The sequence below is a fragment of the Myotis daubentonii genome, chromosome 9 (genome assembly GCF_963259705.1).
Source record: "Myotis daubentonii chromosome 9, mMyoDau2.1, whole genome shotgun sequence".
Taxonomy (NCBI): Eukaryota; Metazoa; Chordata; class Mammalia; order Chiroptera; family Vespertilionidae; genus Myotis; species Myotis daubentonii.
The window spans coordinates 45703161-45714289 of NC_081848.1; the positions used below are offsets into that span (position 1 = coordinate 45703161).

Below are 11129 nucleotides of genomic sequence, written 5' to 3' on the forward strand. Positions count from 1 at the left end.
AGCCATGCATAGAAAGAAAGACTGATGGACCTCGAGGAGAATGAAGGTGAGGACAGAAGAAAAATGAGAAAGGTGGAATTAATAGCTTAAGTAAAGGGGATAGCTTTTACATCGAGATGTCAAGTTTGGCCAAACTGTTGCCTTCAGTAACATGGAATATAGAAAACACTTATAATGAACTGGATTTAGCTAAAGTGATTTCCACGCAGAATGTTAGAAGGGTCAAATGGTTTCTTTTATTGATGTACTAGTGGCTCGGTGCATGAAATTCATGCACTGGGGGGTGGGGGTCCCTCAGCCCGGCCTGCACCATCTTCAATCTGGGACCCCTCAGGGGATGTCCGGCTGACCCCTGACTGCAGGCTGGCGGTGGGGGGCCGTTAGGAGTGACTGCTGGCAGTCGGACATCCCTCTCGTAATCTGGGATAGCTGGTTCCTAACCGCTCACCTACTTTACCTGCCTGATTGCCCCCAACTGCCCCCCCTGCTGGCCTGGTTGCCCCCAACTGTCACCCCTATCGGCCTGATCGCCCCAACTGCACCCCTCTGCCAGCCTGGTCGCCTCTAACTGACCCCCCACCCGCCAGTCTGGTTTCTCCCAACTGTCACCCCCACTGACCTAGTTGCCTCTCACTACCCCCCCCTCCCGCTGCCAGCCTAATTGCCCCCAACAACCTCCCCTGCTGGCCTGGTCACCCCCACTGCACCCCCCGCCAGCCTGGTTGCCCCCAACTGCACCTCCACCCACCGGCCTGGTTTCCCCTAACTGCCCACCCCTGCTGGCCTGGTTGCCCGCAACTGCCCCCCCCGCCCCCCCGCCAGCCTGGTCCCCCACACAGCCTGCTATTCAGTCGTTTGGTCGTCCCACACTAACCCTCCTGACGGCCTGGTCGCCCCACACAGCCTGCTGCTCCGTCGTTTGGTTGTCCCTCACTAAACCCCCTGAAGGCCTTGTTGCCCCACTCAGCCTGTTCAGTCATCCGTTCAGTTGTTTCAGATGTGTGGCCCCTGGCTCTTTATATATATATATAGATAGATAGATAGATAGACTAGAGGCCTCTGAGGGGGTCCTCAGCCTGGCCTGCGGCCTCTCACAATCTGGGACCCCTCGGGCGATGTCAGACAGCCAGTTTTGACCCGATCCCTGCAGGCCTGGTCCAGGCAGGAGGGAGCCTGATCCTGTGCTTTGAGCGTCTGTCCCCTGGTGGTCAGTACCTGTCATAGCAACTGATTGACTGGCCTTTTGGTTGTTCGGTCACTTAGGCTTTTATATATATAGATAATTGACACTCAACTCATCGATAAATGTGAGTCTGATTCCTCTCTCTTTGAATTTGGAGCTGCGTATGACTGCTGGAATCAATAGAGTATGCTGAAGGCAGTGCTATATAACTTCTCAGAATTGAATTTAATAGGCAATGTAACTTCAATCTTATACTGATGGGAAGACTACTTCTTTGGACCTTTATAAGAGGTTGATTCTAAGACCACCCTATTAGAAAAGTTACATGTAAGTTCTCTGCATAAGGATCCCAGGTGAACCTGTATTTCTAATATTCTAGCCTAGAAGCAAGACATGAGAGAAAGAAACCATCCTAGAAATGAGTGCTACAATCCACTTCTAGCCACCAGTCATTTGGATCACTCTCAGCAATTTGAGTGATTATATCTGAGATCCTAAACATTATGAAGCAGAGAAGAGCAGTCCCTTTTTACCTTCTTTAAATTTCTAGTCAATGAAACCTATGAAATGAATTAACTGATGATCTTTTAAGACTCTAAACTTAGGGAATTTATTAAACAATGATAAATAACCAAACCACTTAAGTTTAATTGGAATCACATGAGGCAAGAGAAGTGAAATTCATATAGAAGCAATATTTGAAAAGATATCAGCCATATTTTTTATAAAAGTAATGAAAGACATATAACTTTACTTTTAAAAAGCTACAGATTTCAATAATAATGATGTATTTTTAAAAAATAAATAGCACATTAAGTAAACTTGTTGAAAATCAAAGACCAAAGTAAATAAAAACTTCAAGCTAAATAAGACACATTAGCTTTGAAAAATCTCATAACAAAACCATAAAGCATGACACAAAAATGTTGAAAATACGCCGTAAAGAAAAGAATACCATCTTCACCTTGGTTCTCTAGAAGACTCTGAGATGGAGATGTTATATAGATTTATTCAAAAGTACTCTAGAGATGTAAACTTTTAAAGAAGTTGTAATTGCACAGAGAGCTGATGTTTGTTCCATACTATGATTTTAATATGCACATGTTTAGTGATTAATTATAAAGAGCATTTTTATGTACTTATTGACTAATTGTTTATATGTTTTAAAAAATGCATATATAATATTTTGTCTATTTTTTTCTTTATTGATTAAGGTTACATATGTGTCCTTATCCCCCCATTGCCCCTCCACCCCCCCCCCCCCAGCTCATGCCCTCACCCCTCTAGGGTCTGTGGCCATTGGTCATGCTTATATGCATGCAAACAAGTCCTTTGGTTGATCTCTCCCCCTTCATCCCCCCCCCTCCTCCCCCGCTTTCCCTCTGATTGATGCTTCTCTGTCTCTGTGTCTGTTTTTGTTCATCAATTTATGTTGTTCCATTATATTCCACAAATAAGTGAGATCATGTGATATTTATCTTTCTCCAACTGACTTATTGTCTATTTTTTAATTGGGTAATTTGGCTAAGTTTATAATTAAATTATGAGTTCTTTATATATTTTGATACAAATCATTTATCATACATATGATATAAAAATATTTTCTCACAGACTGTGGCTTGCTTTTTCATTTTATTATTAGTATCTTTGAAATAAAATATATTTTAATTTTAGTGAAGTACAATTAATCATTTAATAATATTTTTGCCATTGTCTTATCTATATAATCTTGTACCAAGGCTCTTGTCTTTAGTTCTCTGATCTACTGTAGGTTAATTTTCTCTATGGCGGAAAATAAGGGTCTAAATTCATCTTTTTGCATGAAGACACTAAATTGTTCCAATTCAATATTATCATTAATGTACATATTATTAACATTAAACATAAAACCTGCAATTCAAAGATAATTAATGTTGTTGGTCTCAATATTTTTCTTTGTCTTCCTTTTTTCTAATTGGTTAGACATAAGACAATCTAATTTTACAGTGCACAAAACATGAATTCTATTTAAATCTTTCAAGATCTCTGACTGTTTGTATATCTTTCTTGAACAAAATTCTCAGCACTCGCTCCCTAATCTGCTTGGTCCGGACCCCATAGATTACAGGATTGAGGGCTGGAGGAACTACCACATATAGATTGGCTAAGAGAATATGGACATATTGGGGAACATTGTGGCCAAAACGGTGTGACAAGAAAGAGAAAAAGGCAGGTATGAAAAAGGCTAAGATAACACCAATATGGGATCCACAGGTGTTGAGGGCTTTGAGTCGAGCCTCCCAGGAAGGCAGGCAAAAGACTGCGTAGAGGATCCTGGCATAGGAGAGAATAATTAGGAGCACATCCAATAATAAGAGAGAAATGTTGCCAAGGCCAAACATTATATTCAGTTTGATGCTGGCACAGGCCAGACGGGCAATGCCCATGTGCTCACAGTAGGTATGAGGGATGATATGATGCCCACAGAAGGGCAGCCTCAGGAGGAGAAACACCAGTGGGCCCACCATGTACAGGCTCCGCAGAATGGAAATGCCTGCAGTAACGCTGATGACTTTGCTGGTGAGGATCATGGTATAGCGAAGGGGTTTACAAATGGCAATGTAGCGGTCAAAGGCCATGGCCACCAACACAATGCTCTCCATAGCAGTGAAGAAGTGGATGAAGAACATCTGGGAAAGGCAGCTTTCAAAAGATATGTTCCTGAGGTTGAACCAGAAAATCCCTAGCATTTTGGGGATGGTGGCTGTGGACAGGCCCAGGTCGATGGTGTCCAACATGGCCAGGAAGTAGTACATGGGCTCATGGAGGCTATGCTCAGTCCGGATCACGAACAGGACAGCAGCATTCCCCAGGAGGGCAACAAGATACACAAAGAGAAAGGGGAATCCAATCCAGACATGCATGTCCTCTAGGCCTGGGATGCCCAGCAAAAGGAATGAGGAAGGATGGAACCGGGTGTCATTAGGCATAGACATCCTTCCTGCCACTGTTAGCTGCTGTGCATATCAGAGACAATTATGGACTCTCCATTAGTGATTCCTGCTCCTCATCCATATGCCTAGATTCCTGAAAAGACACACACACACACACACACACACACACACACACACAACAGTTTAATCTCTTTATGTTCCTATTCAAAAATGACATTAAATAAAGATTTTCATCAACGACACTGTTATATACTTCAAAATTGTTGAGGGACTAACTCTTATACGTTCTGATCACAAAAAAAAAGAAATGACAATTATGTGATGTGATAGAAATAATCGCTAAAACTATGGTAGCAATCATATTGTAATATAGAAAGTTATCAAATCAACATGTTCTACACCTTGAACTTACATACTGTTATGTGTCAGTTATATCTCCATTCTTCAGAAAAGGGAAGGAGCCCTGGTTGGGTGGCTAAGTTTGTTGGAGTATTTTCCATGCACCAGAAAGGTTGCAGGTCCGGACACATGCCTAGGTTGCAGGTTCTGACCCTGGGGCATGTATGGGAGGCAATCGATCCATGATTGTCTCTCACATCACATCGATGTCTCTCTCTCTCTCTCTCTCTCTCTCTCTCTCTCTCTCTCTCTCTCTTTCTCTATTCTTCTTCTCTCTTACCCCCTCCCTTCCTCCCTCTCTTCCTTCCTTCCTTTCTCTCCAAAATCAATAAACATATCCTCAGGTGAGGATTTTTTAAAGTTTTTTTAAAGGATGGGATTAAATAGACTCCTAATGTTCTGCTAGCTTCCTCTGAGCATCAAATGGTACCAGGAATAAAGCCAGCCTGCTTTGCTACCACTTTCCCTAATTAAAAAAAAAGTCTGCTATAAAGAAGAGAAGACCAAAGAATATCCTCTGCATAATGGAAATTTTAACTCTGGAGGATAGGCAGAAAAAAATGGAAAGAATAAATTTCACAGTCTATGTATCTGAGAGTATTCCACATATTTTTGCTTAATGTGCATGAAGATTCCTTTGGTATTAGTAATCTGAACTATTCCCCTATTATGGAACCTAAAACCCCTAAAATGTGAAATGCATATTACTATGTGCATGTGTGTATGTATTTATGCATTTTATGTGTGTTGTAGATACTGGATGGCCTTGTTCTTAGATAGTAATAAGCCATTTATCTTTGTTTATTCATATGCCTGAAAAAAGTTCTGCCACATAAAAGTTCTCGATTTTAAAGGTTCAAAAATAGATGAATTGATTAAGAAAGGATGTGACAGCAAGCAACTTCAATGTCATATTTTATAAAATAATGAACTTAGTTCATATTGTAATTTGTTTCTGGAAAAAAAAAATCACCGATCAGATTTAGAAATCAAATAATAACAAGAGGAGATACTTGACAAAGAATATTTTGCAGTTATGATGAAACATGAAATGAGAGATTATTTTAATCTAGATGAGCCTATAATGTAGAGTATAACTAATCACATCCTGTAAAAAAAACTGTCTAGATATAAGTCAGCTGGGGGAGGAAGACTAAATATTCTGGGCTAAGCAACATCCAAATATTTCTCTACGTTGTCTTCATGGAGAGAGGGCAAAAGCATTTAGGATATTCTAAAATTTAGTTCCCACTGAGATTCTATTTTAACTATCATGTCTTTATGGATGTCTTCCTCATAATAACATAGAAGGAGGAATTAACAAGTGATTTGGTATTATAGTACTCATCTGTAATATGTGGAAATTCTGAGCTTACTTATAGAAAATTAAACATTTGAAGCAAACAGGGAGAAGTTCATTGCTGTATAATTTATTTGATAAAAACTAGTCATAAAAGAAGATGTGGAAGTGTTTGTGATGTGTACAATTGGGCAGAATGCTTTGATTCAAATTTAGCAATACTTGGATGTTGGGGAAGTCAGAGTTCAGAGCCTCCCATCAGAGATAAATGCATCTGAAAGTAAGTATATCCTACTTTAAACTCATGTCAAGGCAAATGCCTTTCTAACTGTGCCTATTGGAAACCTATGAAGAGTAGCAAAAATGAGAGATAATTTTACATTTTGGAAAATTCTCAGGAAATATCTATTATGTATATGCCTGTGTGTTTTGGGGGCGGGGGGGGGGCAGGTAAAATTGGACTGCTAAGGTTGGAGTGGAGACAGCTGAAGTTCTTAATTTTGTAACATAAAAATGTTGGAGATAGTATTCTGCCTTTCGTTAGAGGAGAATATATAAGTTAAGTGGAGAGGTGATCCCTCTATTTATCAGCATTGGTTTGGCAATTTGAATATAATTTTGAATAAACTTGTCACATATCCTCAAGGATATGACTGAGCAGTAAGAAAGATAAAATTCTAAAGATGAAAATTGAAAATTGTATTTCAAGTGCTATGTAGAGGTATGTGCAGAATGTTGTAGGTGAGGAGATGAGAAAAATTCCAGGGAAGAGGTTAGGATAATGCTAAGACTCATAGAATGATTCTTTAGCCAAAGAAGGAAGAAAATTTTATTCTAGATGGAGTGAATAGCAAGGACAAAGTGAAAATAAAAGCACAGTGACAAGTCAAGACATAAAAAGGGAATCTGTCATCCTCCTGATAACCTTCAGAAATTCAGTAGATTGATGACCAGGCTCTTGTCTGGTGTCTTGGTCACTCTTGGGGCTTCAAACGGCAGAAACATTTTAAAAAATATATAGCTACATCCCAAGAAAATCAACTCAATCCATTTATTTCTATGGATTTTCTAGGAGGGCTTGAAAATTGGTGCCTCCTTCCTCTCTGAGAGAAAATCATTTCTAGTCAGCAAACATTTATAAAGCAACCACCACTAATCATTCTATAATGCATACTGACCCATTTTTCCAATATATATTCATACATTGCCCATGCTCTGCAGAATTCAAAAATAAGACTGGATCCCAACTCCTCATTTGAACTCCTAACTCTTAAGTGCTACATGGGATTATATCCAGCCATCCAGCCACCATTTCCTCAATGTGGAATCTTCTTACTCTACCCTATTCCACCAACCTCCACCAAATACCCACATTCCCATTTCTTGCAACTGATGATCATAAGAAGACATAATATTCACTTTCTTTCTCACCAGGTTATCCTGTAGTCTCCTGGCCATCCCTTGCTCAGAAGCTTCATCATCAGAACCCTAAATCTTATTTTTGTTTGTTTTTTATTGTTGATTCTAAAAACAGGAAGAGAGGGGAGAGAGAGAGAAACATTAACATAAGAGAAAAGCATTGATTGGCTCCCCACTCATCCATTCCCCCACCCCACAGGCATCCCATCAGGGATCGAACCACAACCTTAGTATGTGTCCTGAACAGGAATCAAACCCACCACCTTTGGTGTATGGGATGATTCTCCAACCAACTGAGCCACACCACCAGGCTAGGTCTTATTTTCACAAAAGTCTATCCTTCAGAGTCATGCTTCTTGATTCACTTATTCATGAATTTATCATTCAAAGCATTTATTGATTCCCTTTACTATACCTCACACAGTTGTGGAGAATAGAAAAAACCAGTCCCTTACCCTCTTGTTATTCACATCTGTGCACCTGAATACTGGGTCAGAAACAATACCTACATTGATAAGGATATATTGGTGCATCTCCTTCCATATCGGCTTTCACCCTTTCATTTTGTGTGTGAGATTATATACGTTCATAGATATAAGTACATGTAGGTAAATATGTAGCTTCAGAGCTTATGAGTGTACATCCTCTCTTCGCCTTGTTTTCCTTATTTTCACCTTTTCTCCATACTATTTTGGTGTAAGCATCCATCCTTTTGCTGTTTCTACAATCTAACCATATGTTACTTACCTTGGTCTTTAAATATCTAAGAAAACTTCCTCGCATTTTCTTGGGGCCTGTCATTTATTATGCTGAATAGAAGGTATTTATATATATATTTTATAACCCCATTCCCTCTGGGATAGTAATTATTAGTATCTTAAAGATACAGTGCCAGAGGACTGTCATTATTTAACCTATCTGAAAGCTCTCAGGAAATTCCCTCTCACAGGATTGTTAACATAAAAACATTCAAACTTGTAAAGAATTTTTGTGAGTTTATTTGAGCCAAACTATCAACAATTGCCGGGAAGCAGAATCTCAACATATTGGGATAATGCTCTGGAGAATGGCAGTTCTTCACCTTGTTTTATACATTGTAATCAAAGAAGGAGACATAAGTGGGTTACATGAAGTCCATTGGTGATAGATTAGGGAGGCGGGAGAAAGCAAAACAGGGAAACCTCTGGGATTGGATAAAAAGTGAAAAGATGGACACCTGCTTCTTTTATTTAGGCAGGTGCAGGACAGTTCACAGTCAACAATTAACGAGATTACAATAACAATGAAGGAATTTATGGTCCCGGTCCTGGCGCCCAGGTGCATTTGGTTGTGCCCTGGGGAGTCCAGAAAAAGGGAAGTTACAAGTCATCAAGGCATTTCACAAGGATGTTATCTTAGTTGCAAAAAGACAATAGGCTCACTTAAGGTAAAGATTGACCTTTACCAGGAAAGAAACTGGCGTCGGACATGACTACCCACTACCATCCTTTGTGGTTACTTTAGGTCTTTGAGTTTGCAAACCTGCCATGCAGACCTTCCCTGAGCCAGTCAGGTTAGCATATGGCCTTTCTTTTGTCCACGGGGTGCACCTTTATTTGACCTGACTCAAACTCACTCACTGTGAATGACCTTTTCCCTGGGCCATTAGTCAAAACAATCAATAGAAGTTGTTTAACATTGTAGCTGCTTGAAGCTAACAAGAGACTGACCAAAAAAAATTAAAAGGCGAAATTGAGGAATGAGTTGACCACACAGAGTTTTTCCAAGCTCTGAAATATTACTAAACTAGAAAGCCACACACATGTAAATGACTATGCATGGTTCCAGTGAAGTTCTGAGAAATCCTTAATTTGTCACCTCTGGCTAACCTGAGGCAATAATATTAAAATACAGAATGTGGCTCATTCTGCCAGAAAATATATGGCCAATTTAAAAAGTCATTTCACGTGCACAGTGGGGTTTGCTGTGATGTTGCAGATTGTATATTTTTAAATTTATTTTTTATTGTTTGACAGCATTACAGATGACCCTCATTTCCCTCCCTTTGCCCCCTCCACCCTGCCCTCGCCCCACCCCAGGCTTTCACCACACTGTTGTCTGTGTCCATAGGACATGCATATAAGTTCTTTTACCATATTTTAGTAAGAAAACTACAGAAAAAAATCTCTATGAATATAAATCAAAAGTTTTCAACAAAATACTAGCAAACCAAATCCAACAGCATATCAAAAAAGATTATGCCCCATGACCAAGTGTGATTTAGCCCAGGAACACAGGTTTGTTCAAGATAAGAGAATCAATGGATGTATTATACAACGTTAATAAAATGCAGGAAAAAACACATGATCCTCTCAATTGGTGCAAAAAAATTTGACAAAATCTTGAACTAGCCGGTTCCTCAGTGGTTAGAGCACCTGCCCAAGGACTGAAGAGTCTCGGGTTTGATTCTGGTCAAGGGCACATACCTCAGTTGCAGGCTCAATCTGGGCTCCAGGTCAGGGTGCCTGTAGGAGGAAACCAATCACTGTGTTTCTCTTGTGGCGAATGACCCAGGAGAAGGGACAGCCAGCACCAGAGGAATCCAGAAAGTAAAATCTTTGTTATGCAGCGCTGCTCGTTCAGGGGACTTTGATCCAAAGCCTGAACTGACAATGTGGGGAGGTTTTGATATATAGCTCTTCTTGTGGCGGGCCCCTTAGGGTGGGCTTTGCAGCTCTGCCCAAGTCAGTTAGAATGGGGAAGTAAGATTACTGTTTAACTAGATACTGAACTCCGTTGTAAGCTCCAACAGTTGCTCCCTTATTTTCCTTTTCACTCTCACATCAATGTTTCTCTCCCTCCCTTCCACTCACTCTAAAAATCAATGGAAAAAAATACCCTCAGATGAGGATTAATAAAAAAAAATTATAAAGAATACACAAAAAGCTATTAGAGCTAATAAAAAAATTCAACAAAATTACACAATACAAGATCAACATACATAAATTAGTTGTATTTCTATATACCAGCAATAGTCAATCTGAAAAAGAAAATTGAGAAAACAATTTTATTTACAACAGCATCAAAAAAAATAAAAATAAGATATTTGGGAATAAAGTTAACCAAGGAAGTGCAAGGTTTATACACTAAAAGCTACAAAACACGGCTGAAGGAAATTTTAAAAGGCCAAAATAAATGGAAAATCATCCTGTATTCATGGATTAGAAGATTCAATGCTGTTGACAACTCTTCCTAAAGTGATCTATATACTCAATTCAATCCTTATTGTAATTCCAATGTCCTTTTCAGCAGAAAAGTGAAAGCTGATTCTAAAATTCATATGGAATATCAAGGGGCCTTGGATAACAAAACAACCTTGAAAATGAAAAATAAAGTTGGAGCACCAGCACTTCCTTATTCCAAAGCTTATTACAAAGCTACAGCATTCAAAAAAAAGTATACTGGCAAAGCAATAGGCTTTCAGTGAATGGAATAAGATTGTGACTTGAGAAATAAATCCATGCGCTTATGGTCAATTGATTTTTGACAAGGGTGCCATGACCTTTCAATGGGGAAAAGAATAGTATCCTCAAAATGGTGCTAGGGCACCTGTGTATCCACATAAAAAGAATAATGTTGGCCCTAGCTGGTTATCTCAGTAGATAGAGCATTGGCCTGCAGACCAAAGAGTCCCAGGTTTGATTCTGCTCAAGTGCATGTACCTTGGTTGCAGGTTTCTTCCTGGCCCAGGCTCTGATAGGTGGCGTGTGCAGGAAGTAACCAATCAGTACGTCTCATATTGATGTTTCTCTCTGTCTTTCCCTCTTTCGTCCACTCTCCCTAAAAATCAATGGGTGAGGATTAATAACAACAACAACAACAAAGAATAATGTTGGACACATAACTCATACCATTT

The 11129-nt window shown here is 39.6% G+C and overlaps 1 protein-coding gene across 1 annotated transcript; it reads right to left on the minus strand.

The window, feature by feature from the left end:
- Window positions 1-3186: 3186 nt before the first annotated feature.
- LOC132241887 (olfactory receptor 52E8) lies at window positions 3187-4164 on the minus strand. The gene has a single exon (XM_059710844.1). It carries the CDS (start codon window positions 4156-4158, stop codon window positions 3187-3189), a length of 972 nt encoding a protein of 323 aa, XP_059566827.1. The 5' UTR covers window positions 4159-4164.
- Window positions 4165-11129: the final 6965 nt, after the last annotated feature.